The 24,914-nt window shown below is 48.5% G+C and overlaps 1 protein-coding gene across 1 annotated transcript in view; it reads right to left on the bottom strand.

Moving 5' to 3' along the window:
* ASTN2 (astrotactin 2) overlaps positions 1 to 24,914 on the bottom strand; it is an 899,029-nt gene that overhangs the window by 12,573 nt on the left and 861,542 nt on the right. Inside the window, exons 21-22 of the mRNA XM_060250629.1 lie at positions 1,206 to 1,306; positions 138 to 321 (exon numbers count right to left, since the gene is read on the bottom strand). Of these exons, the coding sequence (XP_060106612.1) occupies positions 138 to 321; positions 1,206 to 1,306 (285 nt within the window). The remainder of the gene's footprint in view (positions 1 to 137; positions 322 to 1,205; positions 1,307 to 24,914) is intronic.

Here is a 24,914-nt window from a genome sequence, read left to right on the forward strand (position 1 = left end):
CCTCCTTGACTCAGCCAGTTTGGCAATTGCACAACTTACTTCCGGTTGAGTCTCACCCAATTCGGTGGTGGCAACCCGTGTAAAACCCAGCAGACTGCAAGGTGACCAAAACCGAAAACTGGCCAGAAGCAAACTACCTGGGGCCAAGCTCATCTTCGCTGCGCCACACAAAGTCTCCGAACTTCTCGTAGTGGGAGTTGTAGTGGTGCTGGACGCGGAAAAGCATCGATGTCGAGACCTCCATTAGCGTGTTGTAGGCGGTCTGCTGCTCCTTCCCGCTGGTGTAGCCATTGTACAAGTTGTAGATCTTATCGGCTATCTCTGAAAAGCAAGCAGAGATGAAGAGGATGCGTGCAAGGGGAGCTGTGTGTGAGGTCCATCAGTGGCTATTAGCCACAGCTGATCCTTGGAATGCTGTCTCTGGGGCAGTGATGCTCTGTATTCTTGGTGCTTGGGGGGGGGGGCAGTGGGAGGGCTTCTACTGTCCTGGTCCCACTGGTGGATCTCCTGATGGCGTCTGTTTTTTTGGGCCACTGTGTGACACAGAGTGTTGGACGGGATGGGCCACTGGCCTGATCCAACATCGCTTCTCTTATGTTCTTATGTGGAGAAGGGCAGGAATTAAAGTAAGGGCCTTCTTCAATAGGACTGTCCTGGAAGTGTAAGCAGGGTGCCCTATACACCACAAGAACAGCAAGAGAAAGATGAGCTGAGGAACCAAAAAAATGTAGGTAGTGCCGAGTACAATGGCTAGGCTGGGTTTGGTTGCACTGCCCCCTAAAGTAGCCAGCCTTATGCAGGCTAACAGGGTTGTGTGACTGTGTGTTGAAAGCACACCATGCTTGGGGGAGAAACAGGTGGTCTAGCAAGAGAAGAATGTGCCCGTGGCACGGGGTGGTAAAGCTGCAGTACCTTAGCTCAAACTCTGCTCACGACCTGAGTTCGATCCCAGCAGAAGCTGGGCTCAGGTAGCCGGCTCATGGTTGACTCAGCCTTCCATCCTTCCGAAGTTGGTAAAATGAGTACCCAGCTTGCTGGGGGCTGGGAAATGTAGATGACTGGGAAAGGCAATGGCAAAGCACCCTGTGAAAAGTCTGCTGTGAAAGCATCGTGATGCTACATCACCCCAGAGTCGGAAATGACCGTTGCTTGCGCAGGGGAGTACCTTAACCTTTAGCAAGAGAAGAACAGAGCAATTGCTTTACCCTCTGCCTTGCTGTCATCTACCAACGGGCATGCTGTTCGCAGGGTGACCGTGCTCAGCTCAGAGTGCCTCCCTCGGGTGTCCACGGCATACAGGGTGAATCTGAAAGAGACAAGAACCGTCTTAGTGCAATGTGGAAACTCGGGTATCATAAGCTGGAAAGGCCACAGGCTTCCTCTCAGCGGGAGGGATTAGCATTGAGAAGAAGATTGTTTCAATCTAGAGAATACTCCAAGAAGATAAACTGATCAGTATGTCCTTTGTCGGTAGGGTGGCCAGCTCTGGGTTGGGAAATACCAGGAAATTTGGGGGGTGGAGCCTGAGAAGGGTGAGGTTTGGTGAGAGGAGAGATAGAAGAAGAAGAACAAGAGGAGGAGGAGGGATTGGATTTATACCCTGCCCTTTACTACGTGAAGGAGTCTCAGAGCCGCTTACAATCTCCTTTCCCTTCCCCTCTCTACAACAGACACCAGGGGATCCAATTCTATGCGCCCCCAAAGAAGGTGCCCCTCTCCTTCATTATTTCCAATGGAGGGAAAGCATTTAAAAGGAGTGCGGTCCCTTTAAATGGGATGGCCAGAACTCCCTTTGGAGTTCAATTATGCCTGTCACAACCTGGCTCCACCTTAATGTCTCCTGGCTCCACCCCCAAAGTCTCCTGACTCCAATCCAAAGTCCCCATATATTTCTTGAATCGGATTTGGCAACCCTACATAGAACCCATGCTCCAAAGCAGCCATTTTATCCAGGGGAACTGATTTTAGCCATCAGAAGATCAGCTGTAATATCATAAAATCTCCAGGTGCCACCTAGAGGCTGGCAACCCTATTTGTTGGGACAAGATTATTTCCCCTTCCCTGGCATACCATAGAACTTTCTTTTTTTTTTGGCCAGAATTTCCAAGAAAAGAACAAATTGGCGAAAGCTAACAGGCACTCAAATGTAACCGCTTTGACACATGGACTCCTTTGGAGAAATATCTGCAATAGCTCTCACTTCATACATGTTGTAGAACGGCCACCTGGCAAGGGCCGGATGAGATACAGGCTGCCCATTAAGTGCTGAGGGTGATGATGAGACTCCGCCAATCACAAGGTTATCAATTAGCTAATTAATCAAACATAGTTATAACTCCATCTCATCACCTATGCACTGAAGGTGACTCATATACAAAAGGTTAAAACCGCAATAGATTATAAAGGAAAAAAAATCCCTAAAAACATAGATCCACATTAACACCAACAAGCCCCAGCAGTTAAAAGGACATTAAAAGCAGCTATTTAGCAGCGTTTTCACCAGCCCCTAGTAAATTATAAATTCTAGCGGAGGGCAGTTAATAGACGATAGCTAGCTAACAAATAGAGATGTGCACGGACACACATACACAAACTGAGAGGAGGGCAGGTGATTCAATCCAACCACAAAAACAAATGCTAAATTTCAACAGGCCTGGCAAACAAGTGAGTGGAAAGCGTTCTGTAACTGAGGTACCAGAATAGAACCCCCTCCCCTCTAGTAGCTATAACAGAGCCAGTCCCAGATTTTTGGGGGGGCTGGGCATACAGTGTTCAGGGGAACCCTCCCCTGCTCCGACCGCCAGAAGGACCTTCCCGCCTATCCTCATCTCCACCACCCTGTGTATCCTTTCTTCCCCCACCTGCTTATGAGCCTTCCCACTGACCACGTCGTTTCCTCAATGCGGCTGAGTGGTGTGTGCAGACAGGAACTGTATCGCTGTGCCTGCCACAAGTGCCCCATTGCACACTACCCTGCAGCAGTGGGCCCCGGCTGGCACCTGCTCCTCCTGCACCACGTGATGTTGCTGAAGTTCCAAATTTCCTGTTTCAGAATATGGATTTGCCCTCCTTGTGATTCTTGGGACATATTATAAATGGAGCATCATTTACTCTGAGGAAATCTTTTCAGCCACAGGATATAAAATAGGATTCTGCCGGTGACAGCCAGTGTACAACCTGGCTGCGCTTCTTTGGTGGCACATGCACAAGGACCTAAGCAGATCAGGCAGGGGGCATTCAAGCAGAAATGCGAAAGGAGGAAATGAACAAACCCACCACTGGAGAGCTGGGCAAATCGCTTCTTAATCTGCACAGCCAATCAATCAGTTCTCCAGTGGCCAATCTGAAGCCCTGCTGGGAAAGAGCCCCATCTGGCCCCACCCAGTCCCCCACATTGGTGGGAACCTAGAAATGTGTCAGCAGGTATCTTAGTGACCATGGGCACCACACTGGTGATGCCTTTTCCAGTCAGAGAGTGATGTGCAGACCAAAAGTGCAGAGGGAGATAATAATAATAATAATAAAAATTTATTTATACCCCGCCCTCCCCGCCAAGGCAGGCTCAGGGCGGCTTACAAGACATGGTACATATGCCATGATAGAACAATAAAATCAGAATAACAACAATTAAAATACAATTCATAAATTTAAGTTAATTTAAATTAAATAATTATCTAAAAACCAGTCTAATTTAATGATGCTACAGTCTCGGTATATATAAACGGCTTAATATTATCGCCAAGGTTCCACCTTAAAAAGCAAGTTGAAAGAAGGTGGTTTTACAAGCCCTACGGAACTGATTAAGATCCCAAAGGGCCCGCACCTCCTCTGGCAGCTGGTTCCACCATTGGGGTGCCATTATCGAGAAGGCCTGCTCCCTAAGTATCTAGTGGTCACAATTGCATGACAACTTTGCTAAGTGAAGCCACTGCATTGTATGCAAAGATGCAACCAACTCTGCAATGAACATGTTGGTTTGGTTAACATACTGTGATCGACAGTCATGATCACCTATGAACTGAACCTTCAATCTATTCACCTTTCAGCCTGTTTGCCTCAAATTCTGCTCCGGCAGCTGCACGGCAGCTACAGAGGGCCAAGTTTTGTTTTCTTACCTTGCTTTCTGAATTCACACTGTGAGTGCAGTGCCACATACAGGCCTTTGCAACACGCATGTCATCCCAACGGCACTTCTACAGCACCAAAAATGGTGGAGAGACCAGGCCACAGCTTTACAAGCTGTCTTGATAAAAGGTATGGTAAAAGCCCTAGATCCTCTTTATCAGCTCAGGGGGATCCAGTAAATCCCAGTCTAATCTTTCATCCGGCTCCCCCCCAAAAAAAGCACTTTCCACCTTTATCCATTCTGAGCCAGGCTGTACAAAGCAAGGATCTGAGGCTGGCATTGACAAAGTGCAGGAAGGACTGCCAGGAACTCTCCACTGCTGCCTTGGGAGGTCTGAGCCGCCCATCGACAGGGCATCCCCTGATGGAAGGCAGACAGGACTGCCTAAACAAGGCCCGGAGAGCTCTGGAAGAGGAGAGGAAATGAAAGGGGCTGAGGCTTAAGTGGGATTTGGAGGGTTACTTAGCAGCAGACCCCGTCACCTCCCCTCCTCAAGTGTTCCTCCTTGGGTTGTAAGTTTTAAACACAACTTCAAACTCCCGCGTACTTGCAGGAAGGCACGCAGCCTATGTGGTTCTCCTTTTTGGTGAAAGGAAGTGTCGACTGTGGTGTGTAAGCGCTAGTACAGCTTTCCAAGCTGCTGGCTGTGAGAGAAACATGCTGTCTAGAGCTGGAAAGGGCCAAGCAGTAACCTGGTTGTGGTTGTGGCTTGTCTCCTAGCCAAAGTAGCCTGCAGGCTTCTCATTGGCCCGCTTATGGTGAGAGACCTCCAGGTAGCTGTGGCCCTTGTCCACCAATCTTCACCTGATTGGCAGGTGGAAACTACAGCTAAGGGGGGGGGGGTGCAATTGTCCTCAGGAGAAAAATTTTAAAAAAGAAAAGAAAAAAAAGGCCTCAGCTACAGACCATAGAGTTCTGAAAAAGCGTCCCTAGAGCCAAGGTTAGCCCATCCATTAGGCATGCCAGGCAGCTGCTTAGGGCACGGCCCTGGGGGATGCCGGATTGGGTCCTCCTCCCCACTTGGCAAGGGAAATGGGCAAGTGCCCAGCCACCATCGCTTCCAGAAGCCAGACGCCCTGAGGCTGGCTTTGCCTAGTGCTATCCTGAAGCACCAAAAGAAGCTCTACTTAGTGCCATGAACTCTATGGCAAGATTGCCGTAGAGTTTCAGGAAATCCAAAAGCTTTGGTCAGAATTTCTGTAAGTAGTCGAGGCCTTGTTATTCTTTTTTTAGTTTCTCTCCCAAGATGCTGTCCACCCTCAGCCATCTTGCCGAGTTGCCTGGCAACCCTAGTGGACTGGGAAATTAAAATCACACAAAAGCAAACCAGGTTCAGCAGCCTCATATTTGGGTGGCGGTGCCCATCATGGGCATTGGCTCATGAACTGCCTCCTCCCACACTGCCATTAAGCTGCAGAAGGAGGAGACATGGGGCTGGAAACCTTTCAGTGACTCAGCTGGCCAGATCTGAGCACAGTGGCCCCAACAAGGCTTGCACAGCTACCAGGGGTGTGGCCTACTGGGGACTTTTCATGCTGGCCAGAAGCAAACAGGCAACATCTTCTGCTGAAGCCAGTCACTACTTCTTAAGCGCTGTCCTCAGTTGAATAAAAGGAGAGCTGAAGGCCCATTTCAAGGGAGAGATGGCTTGATAGAAATACTCGCTGAAGCTGCCATCGAGCCTGCCGCAGACCTTTTAAACTGTCTGCACGCATCTTCCAACAGGGTGCACAAGAGATGGAAATACAAGGAAATGCTCTTTGGAGCTGTGTGCACGGCAGTAAGTTCAAACAGGGGCAGGAGGAAGAGAAAAGGGAATTGTATTCTGGAAAGGGCTAATGGCATCTCATGATCTGTCATGTATGCCCCAAAGAAAGCAGAGACAGGCAATGTGGGGAGATTGCTTTGAAAGCATCCGGAGGATGGGGATTAGGTAGGCATTGCACCCAGTAAGCGCCAGATGGAGAAGCCAAGATGGATGGAGTTGGATCATTTTGTGTTGCGTTTTCTCCCAAATGCAACGGGGACATTGCTATTAAATTCCTGTCTGCTGTGGACCACTTTTGTAAATCCCTGGGGGATGAGGGTAGAAATCTAGGATCTGGGGTTTTATTGCTGAGATGAGGTGATCGTAGCTCCTCGACTGGCTGTCAGAAGCCACTGTAAATGGGAAGAAGTAACCGTCTAAAATCTTAAAATGTTCCCCCCATTTGTCACCGAATACTGCCCTCCGAGATTTTTAGATCATTACTTGTACGTGGGGTTGTGCATGTTGTTACGAGTAAGTGTTCTGCCTTCTGTTTTGAGGGAGAATGGAATCTGAGGCTGGTGGATTGGCCCCCACCAATTTCTTGTGTATGGGGTTTTTTCAACACAGACAGACAGACAGACAGACAGACAGACAGACAGACAGACAGACAGACAGACAGACAGACAGATAGATAGATAGATAGATAGATAGATAGATAGATAGATAGATAGATAGATAGATAGATAGATAGATAGATAGATAGATAGATAGATAGATGATAGATAATTTTATTTATATCCTGCCCTCCCCGCCGGAGCAGGCTCAGGGCGGCTAACAACATCATTCAAATTTCCATTATACAAAAGACAAAGTTACATTTAACATTAAACATTAAACATTAACATTAAAATTCTGATAAGTTTAAAATTAATTAATTAAATTGATAAAAGTGCTAATGCTATTTGTTCTTTATGATGGCGGTAATCATTAGCAATTTTTTCTACGTCAGCGAAAGCCAGTCGGAAGAGGAAGGTCTTGCAGGCCCTGCGGAATTGTTCAAGGTCCCGCAGGGCCCGCATTTCCTCTGGAAGTTGGTTCCATAGGTTCGGGGCTACAGAGGAGAAGGCCCGATTACGGGTGCATTGCAGCTTCACCTCTCTTGGTCCGGGGGTGGTCAACAAGTTTTTTCCAGCTGACCTCAGTGCTCTCTGGGGTTCATATGGGGAGAGACGGTCCCTAAGGTAGGCAGGTCCTCGACCATATAGGGCTTTAAAGGTAATGACCAGCACTTTGTAACGAACCCGGTATATAACTGGCAGCCAGTGCAGCTCGCGCAGTCCAGGCTGTGTGTGCTTCCATTTAGGGAGCCCCAGCAACAGTCTGGCCGCTGCGTTCTGCACCAGCTGCAGCTTCCGGGTTCGGTACAGAGGCAGCCCCATGTAGAGGGCATTACAGTAATCCAGTCTCGAGGTGACCGTTGCGTGAAGTACCGTTGCCAGATCTTGGCGCTCTAGGAAGGGAGCCAACTGCCTTGCCCGCCTCAGATGGAAAAAGGCTGACTTGGCAGTGGCTGCAATCTGGGCCTCCATTGATAATGAAGGCTCCAGTAAAACTCCCAGACTCCTAACCCGGTGCGCCGCTTTCAGCGGTGCCCCGTCGAAGACCGGGAGAGGTATTTCCCCTTCCCGGGCGCCCCAACCCAGACAAAGGACTTCTGTCTTCGCTGGATTCAGTTTCAGCCCGCTCCCCTTCAACCACATTGCCATATCCTGCAAGGCCCGGTCTAAATTTTCAGGGACGCAGTCAGGCCGGCCATCCATCAGCAGGTAGAGTTGGGTGTCATCTGCATATTGATGGCACCCAAGTCCATATCTCCTGGCAATCTGGGCAAGAGGGCGCATATAGATATTGAATAACATTGGTGTATTGGTGGGAATAACACGGGATTTGTTTAAAGTATTTTGGGGTTCTGTTTCCAGAACTACGACTTTGTTTAAGGCTCTGGATATAGACAGGCTTTGGTTACTGTAAGATAGTGTCTGGATGGCAAGGCACAAGCTTTGAACGGAGATGGTTCTGCGTTCAATCCCTGGTAACAAGAGCAGGTGAATGACCATAGCGAGTGTGACTGGAGTAGGTGTGATTTGCAGAGGGGAAGTGGGCTGCATCTGAACAAGTGAGCAATGACTCACGGAAGCTCATCCTCTGCCACAAATTTGATCAGTCTTTAAGGTACTATTAGACTTTTGTTGTTTTCTGCTGCTACAGACAGACCAACATGGCTACCCATCTTGCTACCTCCAGTTAAAGAATTTTAAGTAGCAGGTGTTGGGGAAAGAACTTTCTTCGCCTGAAATCCTGGAGAGCTGCAGCTAATCAGAGGAGATAACACCGTGCTAGATGGATCAATGGTCTGAGACAGTCCAAGTCAGCTTTGTACAGTTATGTCTAACTTTCAAGAAACAATTGGATAGATATGGCAAGAGAATCACAGTGTTGGCTTCCTTCATACAATGTGATTCCCCCCTCCCAGCTGACTAGATTTTATCTGCTTCACCCTGATGCTGGGAACATGGTCACCAATCTTCAAGGTGGGGTTTGGAGCTCTCCTGGAATTACAACTGCTCTCCACAAGACAATCAATTCCCCCTGGAGGACATGGCAGCCTTGGAAGGTGAACTGTGTGGCATTACAGCCCACTGAGGTCCTTCCCCTGCCCAAACCCTGCCTTTTGCAGGCCCTACCCCCCAAATCTCCAGGAATTTCCCAACATGGAACTGGCAACCCTAGCCATGGAAGGGAACTAGAACCTGAGCATGAAACTTTGAAAGCAAAAGAGGGGAAGAAATGTCATTGGATAAGTCATGAAAACTCTTTCCTAAAGTGTTGAAGATAATGATGATAATGATGATATTGGATTTATACTCCACCCCACACTCCAAATCTCAGAGTCTCAGAGTGGCTTACAATCTTCTCTACCTTCCCCCCCCCACCACAACAGATGCCCTTTGAGGTAGGTGGGGCTGAGAGAGCTCTTCCAAAAGCTGCCTTTTCAAGGACAGCTCTGTGAGAGCTATGGCTGACCCAAGGCCATTCCAGCAGCTGCAAGTGGAGGAGTGGGGAATCAAACCCGGTTCTCCCAGATAAGAGAGCTATGGTTGACCCAAGGCCATTCCAGCAGCTGCAAGTGGAGGAGTGGGGAATCAAACCCGGTTCTCCCAGATAAGAGAGCTATGGCTTTCCCAAGGCCATTCCAGCAGCTGCAAGTGGAGGAGTGGGGAATCAACCACGGTTCTCCCAGATAAGAGTCCACACACTTAACCACTACGCCAAACAGACCTTAGTCTTCTGCTAGTTGAACAGCCACAAGGGTAGCCTTTGCTCCAAAGGACAGCTGTCTCCCCACCCCACTCTCAACGCCACATAGATTCTGGTCTCCTTTGCTACTTTTTCATTCTCTTCTAGGGCTGCAGAATGCCCCCAACATGCCCAAACTAACACATCCTATTCTTGCATGTTTGTAGGCAGATGACATTGTGGGCAGGGGGAGAGATTGTGACTGTGTGTGCACGTATCTCCTTCCATAAATAATTCCTTTGCAGAGACTGAAAAGCTGAGGACAATCTTGGCAGGAAGGATCTGATCCTCCACACCCCATCTCTCTCTCCTCCCCCCCCCCTTTGGGAACTGCCTGCTCCACTGGCACCTCCAGTTCTATCTGGAACAAAGCTGAACCGAAGCCCTGCTCTCCCTTTAAAAGCTGCCTGCGGTGGGAGAAGAGGTCACCCCCCCCCTTCCTTGACATCTTGCCCCTTTGCAGGGGCCTGTGCAGCTGGATGGGGCTGGGAAGAAGGACCAGAGCGTTCCCAGCAGTGCAAGTGGTGCTGTATAGGATGCCACGTCTGAACAGATCAGATTGTGCCTGAGTTTATTGTGTCCTGAACAAAGTGAGATGCACGACTCAGAAACCACAACAACAAAAGCCAAGCCATTGTGCACACTTCAGAAAGATCCTTCCCGTCTGTCTCCGCGGCACCCGCTGCCTGGGGGTTTTTTGGGGGGAGGGGGGGGGATGACAGTGTCTTTGCATTGTCAGCCTCATACCTTTCAGTCAGCAAAATGAGCACAGAGACATTCTTCCATCTTGGCTGGCATCGGCTGTGCTTCGGCTCCACCCTCCTGTATCACCTGCTGCCTCTGAGGTCACCGCAAGGAGGGGAAGCAGGGCTAGGCATCCACCCATCGGACCTGGACCCGAACCTCACAGGGAATCCCTCCTGGAGCAGCATTCTGGTTACATTTTAATTTATATTCACATTGCCATTTTCAATGTCATTGCTTTGTTGTCCAATTTTAGGTAAGGGGAAAAGAGACGTAACAAATCACAATAAGACAGAACACAGTATCAAAATTGAATTGAGGTGGTTTGATTCCAGAGAGGAACATGGGTAAGACTGGATGAAGGTTTGATGAGATGAAGACTAGGATCTTCATTGGCTGAGGTGCTGCTGCAAGCGAGCAAGACACCTCTCCCCACTTCTGCTGTGTGCCATAGGAACATCAGAAGAGCCCTGCTGGATCAGACCAGTGGTCCAGGTAGTCCAGCATCTTGTTTCAGACAGTGGCCATCTAGTTGCCCTGGAGGGCCAACAGACATGGCATAGAGGCCAAGGTCTTCTGATGTTGCCTCCTAGATGTCCATCCACTGTGATCCACCCAATCAAAGATCCACTTCGCTCTGGTCATATGACAGCAAAGGTGATTCCAGTGTATTAAGTGTGACAAGCTGATCCCACATCTTGAGCCTGTGTGGTGCAGTGGTTAAGAGCAACGGACTCTAATCTGGAGAACCGGGTTTGATTCCCCACTCCTTCTCCACATGAAGCCTGCTGGGTGACCTTGGGCCAGACACAGTTCTCTCAGAACTCTCTCAGTCCCACCTGCCTCACGGAAAGCCTGTTGTGAGGAGAGGAAGAGAAGGTGCTTGCAAGCCACTCTGAGACTCCTTCAGGTGGAGAAAAATCAGAGTATAAAAAAACCTCTTCTTGTCCCTGTCCTAGGATCACCAGTCCTTGTCGAATTCCACTTGTTGACCTCATGGGCTGCTCTATTTTTCTTTCAAACCTCACATCCGTTGTAGGTCATAAGCCCAAATTCAGGGCCACACTTTTGTTTTCCTTTATGTATATCAACTCCACCCCCTGTGCACTGAACTTTTGCGTGTATCAACCGTGCAAGATATCTGTAAAGGCTAGCAGGAACACCATATGGGGACTTCAGCATCCTGGACAGTCATTCTGGACAGTAGACAATTACCAACAAGCCTGCTTGTGGTATATGGCCTGGGACCTGCCTACCTGAGGGACCGTCTCTCCCCACACGTTCCCCAGAGAGTACTGAGGTCTGGGGCTCAAAATCTTCTCACCATCCCCGGGCCCAAGGAAGTGCGCCTCAAAAGAACTAGAGACAAGGCCTTTTCCACAATGGCCCCTATGTGGTGGAACCAGCTACCGGAAGAGGTGAGGGCCCTGCGGGATCTTACTCAGTTCCGCAGGGCCTGTAAGACGACCCTCTTCCGGTTAGCCTACGTTTGACTGGACAAATGTAGCTTTCAGATTCCAGATTTTTGTGATTATACTGTATAGTTTTAATGTATAATGTAAAATTTTAAGGTTTTTAGGTTTTAAATGCTTGATTTTAAATGTATTAATTTGTTCCGATTTTATTGTTTGTTGTAAGCCGCCCTGAGCCACTTGTGGGAAGGGCGGGATATAAGTTACGGAATAAATAAATAAATAAATAAATTTCAGGGGTAGCAGTAGATTCAAGACACAGCCAATGAAGACAAAACACATCTTTAATTCCTGAAACTTCACAGCCCTTTGGAGAAGAGTCTTCTCTGCAGCTGTTGGCCAGAGTAGCCAAGTGAAAGCTGCTGTCTGGTCAGTGCACTTCTAAGTCCCAGTTGCTGACGGACAACATCAAGAATGGCCAATGCCCTCTTTGCAGGCTTTCTGGAAGCATCTGGTCAGTCAACTTTAAGAAACAGGATGCTGAATTATATGGTCCTTTAGTCTGGCCCAGAATAACTTCTCATCTGTAAAGAGGAAAAAAAAACCTATGTAGAATCTGCTGTGGTTTTATACACATATGTGTGCAAGTCCATCGAAGCTGCAAGAATACATTAGCTCTCTTTGATGGCACATCTGCGATTCAGCAAAAGTGACAAAACAGAAAAGTGAGCTTAAAGCACTCATGTGGTGCAGATAAAAAGAAGAGAACTGGTTCAGATACATTTTAGGGGATTGCAGTCTGATTGCTCGCTGCTTCCAGCACCATAATCCAAGCAGGTTTGAGACAAGATCCACTGCACGTAACCAGACACGGAAAGGATATCCCATAGTGGCAGGAATGCTCAGTAGATGCCCCTCTCTGTGTGTAACGAGCCATTGAGCTGCAAACAGCTTACGGTGACTCCATCATGGGGTTCAAGGCGAATGAGAAGCAGAGTTGGTTTGCCATTTCCGTCTTCCGCAGAGTCTTCCTTGGTGTTCCCCCTTCCAGGTATCAATCCTGCTTAGCTTCTGAGATTTGATGAGTTCAGGCTACATCGTGCTGTCTTCCCTCCCCAAATGTAACCCTAGCACTTGTGGATCTAGGCAAGCAGGTGGAAATGTGGCAAGACTCCCAGGATGTGGAATGGCAGTGATGCCATCTTCCATAGGGTGAAGAGTAGATGTTTCAAGACAGGTAAGATCTCAGACTGGGAAATACAAGGGTGGTATTGTTGCATAAAACCATAACGGCAGGCAAGGAGTCATGGCCCCAGTGTGAGCAGACTACATAATCCAGGTTGCTTCCTGAAACATAAACAGCAGCGCCATCTTGAAGGACCCGCATCAAGTCAAAACATTCGCCATTTGTTCCGCAAAGGCTGCTACAGTCGGCCCTTGGGCCAAAGGCCCCTTTGACACAAGATTCAATACGAACACTGAATGCATTAGTTAAAAGGTTACAACCGATCTGCTTTTCGCAAGCCCAGCGCCGGAAGGGCTTGAAGACACATCTGAAAGCTGTTCAAAAGTGCAGGACCCCTTTAGAGAGAGTGTGGGGGGGGGGGGGTGAGGTCCCCAGAGGAAGGCATCAATTTGACAGCTGGAGGTGATAGCAGGAGAGCAGGTTGCTTGGAATGAGTAAAGGAGGAAGAAAATCAATACTCCCCTCTTGAAAGAACCAGGAATAGGAGGTGGCTGGAGAGGCTTCGCAGCTGTGCCGCATTGAACGGGTCTCTGTGGCCTCCCCGACAGGCTTTCTTTCTCCTGATAAGGCAACACCCCTCGGACGATGGCTGAGCTCTCGCCTATCGACTAGGCTTCGGACGTCTCACTTGTTACATTCTTAACGGAGAGAACAAAAACCATTGTGTCTTTATCTATCGCTCTTTCTTGAAGCAGAGTTGATGATGGAGTGCTGATCAGAAAGGGTAGCAGGACGGAGCAACGGGGAGAAGATGGCCAGATGCCGCGACGTACTTGGGAGATTTCCCAAGGAGGAGAGAGATGGGGTGGGGGGGGCTAGTTCTAAGCACAGCTCATTGCTTCTCCAGGAACCACAGAATGTTGATGGCAGCTGAGCGAGGGTTGAACGGATGGTGGGTGGGAGTGGAAAATAAGCAAAAGACAGAGAAACTGGTCTGCACGTGCTCTAACGGCATACGGATGCTGGGATGGGGGGTAAAAATATGTCCAGGGATGTGTGTGGTGAGGCATGCATCCCACTTGCCTAATTCTCTTCCCCATGCAGCCCAGGGAGGGCCATGCAAAACTACTCAACCATCAACTAAGCACTATACATATCTGGGGCTAAAGGGCCAGATTCAGGCACAAACTTTAGCAGCTAGTGCTTACAGGACAGGCAGAGAGCCTTCCTTCTTTCCTTCTGAGCTGATCCAAGTGATCACTGTACCTCATTCCTTGTCTGAAGAAGTCTGCATGCGTACAAAAGCTTACATTCTGAATAAAACTTTTGTTTGTCTTAAAGGTGCTGCTGGACTCTGAAGAAGAAGAATTGCAGATTTACACCCCACCCTTCTCTCTGAATCAGAGTCTCAGAGCGGTTTACAATCTCCCATATCTTCTCCCCCCACAACAGACACCCTGTGAGGTGGGTGGGGCCGAGAGGGCTCTCACAGCAGCTGCCCTCTCAAGGACAACTTCTACGAGAGCTATGGCTGACCCAAGGCGTTTCCGGCAGGTGCAAGTGAGGAGTGGGGAATCAAACCCAGTTCTCCCAGATAAGAGTCTGCACACTTAACCACTAAACCAAACTGGCTCTTTTTGTTCTGTTCCTTCTGAGCTAATAACTGATGGTGGGATGGTTTCAGAATGTGAAATGATGTCATTTGGGGGAGAGGACTGAGCTTCAATTCCCCCTTAATGCACGCCACGGCTCCCATTCAAATTATGGATTCATGCAGCTGTTATCTTCCTTGGGAAGAACCCTATCACAAATCTCACCTACTTTGACATGAGGTCAACTCATGTGAATGTGTGAAACTTAGGGTGGCTAGACAGTCCCGGGCGCCTGGGAATGTCCCGGTTCTGGTCCCCTATTCCCGCCTCCCGGGCTGGCTATACCGGGACCATTTAGAGGTCCCGGTTTAGCCAGCCCCGGAGGCGGTGGGCCGCGGGCGCCGGCGGGGAAGGCGGCGAGTGAGGGAGGGAGCGTCCCTGCTCGTGCGCAGGGCCCCTGCACACGCGCAGGGACGCTCCCTCCCTCACTCGCCGCCTTCCACGCCCGCGCGCGGGGCCCGGCGGCGGTGGCGGAGGCCTCTCCGCAGCCTCCGCTGGTCGCTGGAAGCCCTCCAGAGACTCTGGAGGGCCTCCAGCGACCAGCGGAGGCCGCAGAGAGGCCGCGGAGCAGCCGGTGCTGGTCCCGGAAGGCCTTCCAGAGACTCTGGAGGGCCTTCTGGGACCAGCGCCGACCAGCGAAGGCCTCTCCGCGGCCTCCGCTGGTCGCTGGAGGCCCTCCAGACACTCTGGAGGGTCTCCAGCGACCAGCGGAGGCCGCGGAGCAGCCGGCACTGGTCCCGGAAGGCCTTCCAGAGACTCTGGAGGGCCTTCCGGGACCAGCGCCCACCAGCGAAGGCCTCTCCGCGGCCTCCGCTGGTCGCTGGAGGCCCTCCAGAGACTCTGGAGGGTCTCCAGCGACCAGCGGAGGCTGCGGAGAGGCCGCGGAGCAGCCGGCGCTGGTCCCGGAAGGCCTTCCAGAGACTCTGGAGGGCCTTCCGGGACCAGCGCCCACCAGCGAAGGCCTCTCCGCGGCCTCCGCTGGTCGCTGGAGGCCCTCCAGAGACTCTGGAGGGCCTCCAGCGACCAGCGGAGGCCGCGGAGAGGCCGCGGAGCAGCCGGCACAGCGGCGCAGCGGCCCGCTGAAGCAGCCTGTCGGTCACTTCCGGGTTCCTGTCCTGCATCTTGACCTGTGTTATTAGTGACAGGCTGGTTCGGAGGGCCGCTGCGCCGGCCCCCTGGGTCCCACAATGATGGGACCGATGCCACAGGGACGGGCTCGAAACACTCTATAACCCCTCAAAAGAACAGCAGTCTAGCTCGCTTCCCCCGAGCCCTGCCGCCATAAGCCTCAAGGGGGCTCATTTTGCGGCATCTCCCGGCGGGAGGGTGGCACCCGCACGGGACACATATCAAATGAAAGAGGGGGCGCAGGGCTATCAGAAACAGCCGGCGGAGGGAGTCGGGAGACCACCCCACTGGGGGATCCACACCCTGAAAGTGATGAAGGTGGCGCAGATAGAGCCAACAGAGCAAACAGGACAAAATAAATAGGCTGCATTATGCAGCACAGTTGAGAAAGTGCCTTATCCCATATACTGATGAAGTATATACAGGATTTGAGAACAAAATTGTTTCCGGCGGTGATATTTGGGGGATTTTTGGGGACGTCACAGGAAGTGCTGTGAAGTCACTTCCTGTTTCCGACAGTGGCAGTTGGGGGAAATGATGTCATTTGGGGGAAGTGATGTCACAGGAAGTGATGTCACTTCCTATTTCCGGCAGGTGACGCGGGGAAATGATGTCACAGGAAGTGGTGTCACTTCCTGTTTCCGGCGGTGGCATGACATCACCGGAAGTGACGTCACCGGAAGTGACGTCACTTCCTGTTTCCGGCGACGCGGGCGCTTCGCGCGCGCACCCCTGCCTCCCCCCTTCCCCCCCAAGGTGTCCCTGGCTGGCTTTCAGACATTATGGTCACCCACTGAACATAAGAACATAAGAGAAGCCATGTTGGATCAGGCCAACGGCCCATCAAGTCCAACACTCTGTGTCACACAGTGGCAAAAAATTTTATATACACACATACACTGTGGCTAATAGCCACTGATGGACCTGTGCTCCGTATTTTTATCTAAACCCTTCTTGAAGGTGGCTATACTTGTGGCCACCGCCACCTCCTGTGGCAGTGAATTCCACATGTTAATCACCCTTTGGGTGAAGAAGTACTTCCTTTTATCCGTTTTAACCTTTCTGCTCAGCAATTTCATCGAATGCCCACGAGTTCTTGTATTGTGGGAAAGGGAGAAAAGGACTTCTTTCTCTACTTTCTCCATCCCATGCATTATCTTGTAAACCTCTATCATGTCACCCCGCAGTCAACGTTTCTCCAAGCTAAAGAGTCCCAAGCGTTTCAACCTTTCTTCATAGGGAAAGTGCTCCAGCCCTTTAATCATTCTAGTTGCCCTTCTCTGGACTTTCTCCAATGCTATAATATCCTTTTTGAGGTGCGGCGACCAGAACTGCACACAGTACTCCAAATGAGACCGCACCATCGATTTATACAGGGGCATTATGATACTGGCTGATTTGTTTTCAATTCCCTTCCTAATAATTCCCAGCATGGCGTAAACTGCCTTTGGTCCATTCAGTTTGGTATTGTCTACTGCGACTGGGCAGCAGCTCCACGGTACCTCAGTCAGTGTGTCTAGAAATGCTTTTATTTCCCCTCATTCATAGTGGGCAACAGGCGCATTGTGGGAATCTAGAGTCTGCATCTCAGGATATGTGTAAAAATTTTCTGGCTACCGTCTACCAACCTTTTTTTGAGTCTGGGGGCACCTTTGGAATTTTCACACAGCATGGTGGGCACAGCCACAAACTGTAGGGTTGCCAGTCCTACCTTATTCCTGGTTGGGGGGGGGGGGTCCTCTGGCCTTCCTGAGAGATTCTGACATGTGTGTTAAGCGTCAAGGGTGCAATGATGGCGCCACTGACATTGTATGGGGATGCTGTAGTCTTTGGGGAAAACTCTATGGTTTTGAGCCCAAATTCACCATAGAATTTTGCCCAAAAACTAGAGTATCGCCACACAATGGCAGCAGCACAATAACATCCTTTCTGGGTGACATCATCACACTGTGTTTCAGGGCATTTGTGGGCAGGGAGGAGCCCGCAAAAGCAGGGGAACCCCTGCCTGGACTGGGGGGGGGGGGGGCTGGCAACTCTAACAAATTGACTGCCAGAAAATAGCTGCCACAGAAGGCAAAACCAGCCACAAAACAGCCCCTGTAGCTTCCATTCAGTCTCACAAAGTAGGAGTCAAGTAGCACCTTTGAGACCATCAAAGTTTAATTCAGAATGCAAGCTTTCGTGTGCTAGAAGCACACTTCATCAGACAAAAGTACGGAATGGCAAGCAGTCCTAAATATAGAGAAAGTGGGCAGCGAGTTAGTATGCAGAGTCACGGAAATGTTTTTTTTTTAGCAGATTAAAGGAGTCACAAGTTGGGGTCTGGTACTTTTGTATGATGAGGTGTGCTTCTAGCACACGAAAGCTTGCATTCTGAATAAAACTTTGTTGGTCTTAAAGGTGCAAATTGACTCTTGCTTTGTTCTACTGCTTCGGACCAACACAGCTGCCCACCTGGATCTATTCAGTCTCACAGTGAAGATCCTTGTGCTGCGGTGGCAACTGCTGCTAAAGCAACTTACAGCACCCCCCCCACACACACACACTGCATAGTCAATCAACTCTCCAGTGGTCAAATGGAAGCCTTGCTGGGCAAAGGCCTCGTGCATCTGGCCCTGCCCGCTTTCTAAAAACACATGGTGGGTGCTAGAAAAAGGTGGTTGCAGGTGCCATGGTTGGAGACCCCTGATCTAAAGGGTCAGCGGGGTTTTCTCAAAAGACGGTGTAAAATGTGTACCCCTGAAGGTGAACAAAGCCTAAAAACAGTGACTTGGAGAAACTGTTACATCCTTCCTGATTTTACAGTCCTATTAAATCCTTTCGGCCTTACGCTTGCTTGTTTACACGGCAAAGTATGTCATGACCTGCTCTGAGTTTTTAGGGTAGAGAAAAACAGGGAGTGGAATAAACAAACAGGAGATAGTGGGGAGTAGCAGGGTACAGAGTTAGCCAGCCAGCAAGAGGCTTGGGAATAAGGCTGTTCTGCAGAAATGCCCTGACAGTGGCGAGGAGGTCATCTTGGACCTCTGAAGAGGAGTTTACAGCCGTTTCTTTTTTCCTTCCCCTAAGCATCTTGGATTTGGGAAGGGGGAGGAGAGAAACAATGAATTGCACAATTAATTGCTTGCCAAAGAATTCACATAGAAGCTGCAAGCTATGAAAGGATGAGGGGGGGAGGGGGGGGAAGGGAGAAACAAACAAACAAGCCCCAAAATTAAATAAAGGCAAAAAAAAAAATGCAGCAAGCATGTCAGAATGCATCTGAAGTCTGGAGGAGATCTGGAATAAAGATATGCAACTGAGTTGGGCTCGGCAGTGGTCACACCCTTCTTGCAAGCTAGAAACTGCACTTGAAGTGGAAAGGATGTATTCCATTCCTCCAACAGGGCCATATATTCACAAGACTGATAAGCGGACAAGATACTTTACAGAAGGGGGTGCTCGCATCATGCCTTCTGGGGGCCCCGACCTCAAGCCAGGCTCAGCCGCTGGTTTCCATTCTGTCACAAACCACCTTAGGAAATTTGGGAGATTCAATCCTGCCTGGGCAGAAGGATGGAGTATGGTAATGTTCAGGGGATGACGTTATAGAATTTCTGCCTTGGATAAAACTCCATCGGCACCTGTCATGTAATGCATAGTTGGGCTGTGGAACTCACTGCCACGGGATGCGGTGATGGCGGCTAGCTTAGACAGATTTGGAAACTGATTCAACAGATTCATTGATACCTCTCTATGCTGAGAGGATCTGAGCCTAAGGTACCCCAGTTCTAGCCCATCACTCTAAACATTACATTATAGAAGTATCTGATTGGCTGCTGAGGGATATAGGATGCTAGATTAGATGGACTATTGGCCTGGTCCAAGTGGGTTCTTCTTATGATAACTGTGAGCAGGAAAGACCCTAGTTGATGTTCATCACAAATCAGGTCTCTCAAACATCTGACTCTTATGTTAAGCAAGTTTGGTCACTCCTGCTCCAGACTAAGGAGACTTCCCTTAAGTGGAAGGATCCAAGCCATTATCTCTGATTCTAACAAAAAAACCCATAACTGTTTCATAATTTATCATCCTTCCCAAGTTGTCCCTCCTTGACTTGTCCCTCCCCCCCAATCCTTAAAAGAATGAAGAAAAAGCAAAGGGGAGAGGTGGATGTGGAGGAGAAGAGGCTGTCTCTTCCTTGTCATCATCCTGACCCCAGCAAGAACTCTCCATATAATCCGAACCACATTGCTGGATGATCAGATAAACAACCTTGACTCCAGCGGTCAGGCGAGGAAGGGATCCTATATCAGAGACCACGAACGATTCAGAATTGCACACAGCCAAGGGATGGAAGACTTTGGGATTTCCATGGAATTCGGGTTCTGGGAGTTCACCGGAAGAAATTCAACTGCCCCTCTCCAAAGGGGCTTGAAGACAAGATAATTGGAGGCTGCCCCTTTTATTGCTAGTCTTGGACAATTAATTCCCATGAAGAGAATGGGGTTGTCTCCTGTCTGTACTGGAACCACTGGACCGGGGCAACTGGCTTCAAAAGAGCAGCTGAGGCACATTCCATGCACACCTCTTATGGGGCCTTTTTTTTTTTTGCATATGTTCTATTTCCAGTGCAACCACTGGTCTTCACCCCATGGCTCGGGACCTTTGCTGGGTTGCAGAGTTCTATTTGGTGACTAGCAAGGCCTAACAGAACGGTTCTGTCTTTCTGTAAGGACTGCTACTATGGCGTGTGTGCAGAAAGCACCAATGTCACATCTCTTGCCTGTCTTTGCTCATGGACGAAGGAACAGAAGGCCAGTGAGGCCTGGTCACATAGTGTTGGAATAGATTTCTCCATAGCCCTGACCAGGGATGGAATGCTAGCAGGAGCTCCTTTGCATATTAGGCCACACGCCCCTGATGTAGCCAATCCTCCAAGAGCTTACAAGGCTCTTTTTTGTAAACTCTTGGAGGATTATCTATATCAGGAAGGTGTCCTCTTTTAAATATCTAGGTGTCCCGTTCCATCACTCAGGCTCTTTGGCCCCTCATATTGATTCTGCTAACCATAATATTGAAAAGGCGATGATGGGGCTACTGAGATTTTATAGAAGAAGAGGTGGATGCCTGGTTCGCCCAACTGTTGAGATATATCAAAGGAAATTATTACCGCAGCTGCTATATGGAGCGCCAGTATGGGCCCCTGGTAATCTCCACCCTCTTGAAGTTTCCCAGAATAAATTTACACGTAGGCTTCTTGCGTTTCCCCCTTCAACACCTTCGCCAATGACTAGACTGGAGCTATCTCTACCTCAGATAACTACTTTAGTTTATAAAATAACTATCAACTTTTGGTTGAAGATTATTTTTCATATGGCTCTGGAACTGTTAACCTTGGCATATGGGGAAATGAAGGATAGATCTTGGCGCAGCTTTGTTCTGAATATAGTGGCCAAGCTTGGGTTTTCAGTTGATTTTTTGGGTTCTCTTGGGTTTGACACAGCTAAATCCTTGGTCAAGCAAAGATTGTTAGATCAATCTATTCAAGTTGACATGGGAACTATAGGTGAATTGAAAACAGCTGTGATTTATAATCACTTATCTTTATCGTATCCAATATTTTCTTCATATTTTGTTACTTTAGCGAATCCCAAGCTTCGGAAAGCATTTATGAGGGCTCGCTTTGATTTATTACCTTTATTGGCCAATGAGGGTCGCTTTAGGCAGATTCCTTATCGGAAAAGAGTTTGTATTTGTGACCAAACTTCTGTTGAGGACCTTCCTCATGCCATGTTTTATTGCCCTGATTTTAACTCTGAACGGAATAGGTTTCTGGGTCCTATTCTGTTGTCTCTTCTTGGGAAGTCAAATCAGGAGAAACTAGTTTTTTTACTATCTGATAGAGATAAATACACTACTTTTCAAGTTGCAAGGTTTGCGGCTGTCGTTGTGGAAAAGAAAATGAAGATTACGCCTCATTGATCGCTCTCTATTATCACTCTCAGTTCCTTTCTAGTGTAGTCCTGGTTAAAATTTGTTGATGCCACAGTGATGCCACAGTGATACTCTGGCATTTGGGCAAAAATTTTAAATTTAGATTGTAAAGGTTCTAAAAGTTTAGAATGTATAGATTTTTAGGCTTTAAAATTTTATTGATATTTTATTCTAGATACTTTTAGGATTGTATGACTTTTTATCGTAGTATGGAATGAGGTACTGGATGTTGCTTTGTGTTTTCTCTTTGTTCTCTTTTATTTTATTGTGGTATTTGGTTGGTTGCTATGGCAATATTTTGCTAATGCAATAAAGATATTGTGTTGTGTATATCAGGGGTGTGTGGCCTAATATGCTCCTGCTAGAATTCCATCCCTAGCCCTGACCCTTAGCTTGTCCTTCACTATGATGCCACCATCCGGTGTTCTACTTGTGTTTCCTACCCTCTCTGATGCTCATGGGGTTGTAATTCTAGGCCCTCCTCTTTCTATCATGTAACTGGGAGGTACCTGCAGCTTAGTGGTTGCCATGCTGTCACCTCTCAGTCCTGATCTGGAAACATAGCAGACCACTGCTCTTTAGTGCACAACCAGAACCATGGGGAAAGCAAGCATGTTTTTCTTCAAAATCATTGCAGTCAACAACAGAGATCAACAGGGACGAAGCTCCCCATCCCAACGTATGGATCAATTTGTTTAATCTCCCAAATCAAACATGAGGATTCCAAGGTTCTACCTTACATTCATTAATTTCTCTCTAATTCTGAGGTGTCTACCATACCTTGTCTACTAACATGGTGCTTCAATCCAGGCTTACTTAACAAGGAAGACTTTGTGGAGTTCATGCTCCAGCTCAGGTCTCCTCCTTAGATACCTGACCTCCTGATGACACCACAGAGAAGCCAGCCACCCCCCTTTCCCCAGATCATACTGGGGGAAGACTGTCAAGGAATAATCTGGAATTCTGGATGCCTGCTGAGGCTAAATCAGAGAGAAACACTGTCACTAAGCAGCAAACTACAAACACAGTCATAAATCCAGGGCTGTTTCCACACAATCTCCCCCACCCAAATGGACAGCAGCACGCTCCAGAATTTAATGGGGGCTTCTACAAGATGTCATATTCCTTCTCAGTGAGACCTGTGAGTCTCCTGGGGTTTTCTCTTTCCAGTGAGATCAAAGGAGGAACTGAACAGTGGTTGTTGCCAGGTCCCTCCTGACAACCAACGGGGGATTGGGGGAGTGGGAATCTACCACGAGTGGGAGGGAGACCCAGGCTACTTTGCCAGTGACATGGTGATGCCACTTCTGAAGTGTACTGGAAATGACATCACATTGCAATGCCACAGTGATACTCTGGCATTTGGGCAAAAACTCAATGGTAAAAAAATATGGCTTCTACCATAGAGTTTTTGCCCAAATATCAGAGTGTCACCAACGTGATGACATCACTTCCAGTACATTCCAGAACCGATGTTGCGATATAGCCTGGGCCTCCTGCTCCTGATAAGTCCCCCTGACAGCCAGCTGGTCCACTGGAGGAGGGGGCTGGCAACCTTACTGCACACAAAGCAGCCATGTAGATGCTCCACCCACAGCTAGTATACAGAGAGGTTCACCTTCAAAATGGTACAACGAAGGTCCACATTTTCTTCTCTGCTCTTGGTCCTTTAATGATTTTTATTCTCCCGCACCCCTAGCTGAGCTGAGGTAAGAGTTGCTATTCCCTGATAATGGCAGGGGACCCCCTCCCGGTGATATTCAATGGAAATGAGGGAGGACAACATGTGGACGTCACTTCTCGTGTCAGATCATGCAATGAAGTCACAATGCTGCGTTTATTTACTTTACAAAATCTATATGCTGCCTTCCTTGCCCTTGAAAGGGCCATAAAAGCGGGTAACAAAGTACAACGTGTACAATAAAATCACATTGTAAAACTATTCAAACCAGCCCGAGAACAGCACATCATTAAAGCAATTAAAACCAGAGGTAAAAGGATACAAAGATATTTAAAAAAAAAACACATTTGAAAAACATTGGACAGGAAGGAGTGCCACACAGAACAACAACAAAAAAAAGCCTTCATGTGCTGGCAGAAAATGGCAACAGAAGGGGACAGAAAAATCTCCCTGGTGAGAGAGTTCCAGAGTTTTGTTATCAGACAATTAGCCCTCTCTGAGGTTGCTACCCTCCTAAATTCAGAAGACAGAATACCTGAAGCTGGGCCTCCAGAAATGATCACAGTGGTTGGATAGATTCATATGGAAAATTATTAATGCTCTAGGGATTTTTTTTTTTTAAATCTATGGTTCTACCACGGAAATGTTTTGGAATTCCTAGAGAGTCATGATGTGTTGAATCAAGAAGCAACTTCCAAGAAATTCCTCCCCCATATCATGATCCTGTGGATTGCCAGCTAAAGGGCTGGCTTTTTAAGCTGCAGTACAGAAGAAGACTGCAGATTTACACCCCACCCTTCTCTCTGAAGCAGAGTGGCTTACAATCTCCTATATCTTCCTCCCCCCACAACAGACACCCTGTGAGGTGGGTGGGGCTGAGAGGGCTCTCACAGCAGCTGCCCTTTCAAGGACAACCCCTCCGATAGCTATGGCTAACTCAAGGCCATTCCAGCAGCTGCAAGTGGAGGAGTGGGGAATCAAACCCGGTTCTCCCAGATAAGAGTCCACGCTCTTAACCACTACACCAGACTGGCTCTCACAGGAAGGGACCACAGGTATGGGGAGCAGCACACAACTGGTTGTTGCATTGGTGCTTCTGAGCTAATGTGGCAGAGGGAAAAGGGGAAGAGGGGACAGCAACAGTTGCAAGTGACACAGGAATAGGGTGTGTGGATGCTGTTCCCAACCTCTTTCAAGTCACCTGCCATGGCCACAGCTGAGAACATTTACGCATCCTTATGAGGAAACAGCCCAAAGTGGAAACTGTGAAAATGAGAGTATCTGGAATATGAGGCTTTGTAGGGTTCCTACGAACAAGACAGAAAGTAGTGGAAAATAATGCCAATTCGTCATTCCTTCCCCCTTCCTGGGTCTCCTTGTCCTCTTAATAACCTCACAGATTTCCAGTGCAGAGCAAAGTGAGATTTGGGATAGATAAAAGAAGAGGACTACTCCACACAATGCCTGATTCATGCATTCAAATATGCTGGTATAAGATGTGGTGATGGCCACTGGATTAAAGGGTGTTAAAGGAGGATTTCAGAAATTAATTGACAACTGATATATCAGTGGTTATTAGCCACCAAAGCTATATAGTTAATTTTGGGGGTGGGGGGGTGGGGGGGAGGAACATTTATAGCCCATTCTCCCACCTAGAATGGATCTTCAAGATGGGCAATATCTGGGCTTTTTTTGTAGAAAAAGCCCAGCAGGAGCTCATTTGCATATTAGGCCACACCCCCTGACACCAAGCCAGCTGGAACTGTGTTCTTGTGCGTTCCTGCTAAAAAAAAGAAAAGAAAAAAAGCCCTGGGCACTACTCATTTAAAGTAATGTTTTAAAAAATACAACCCACAATTAAGTGTTACAATCCAATAAAAGCAGCCCACTTGTAGCAGAAGA

The sequence above is a fragment of the Heteronotia binoei genome, chromosome 12 (assembly GCF_032191835.1).
Source record: "Heteronotia binoei isolate CCM8104 ecotype False Entrance Well chromosome 12, APGP_CSIRO_Hbin_v1, whole genome shotgun sequence".
Classification (NCBI taxonomy): domain Eukaryota; kingdom Metazoa; phylum Chordata; class Lepidosauria; order Squamata; family Gekkonidae; genus Heteronotia; species Heteronotia binoei.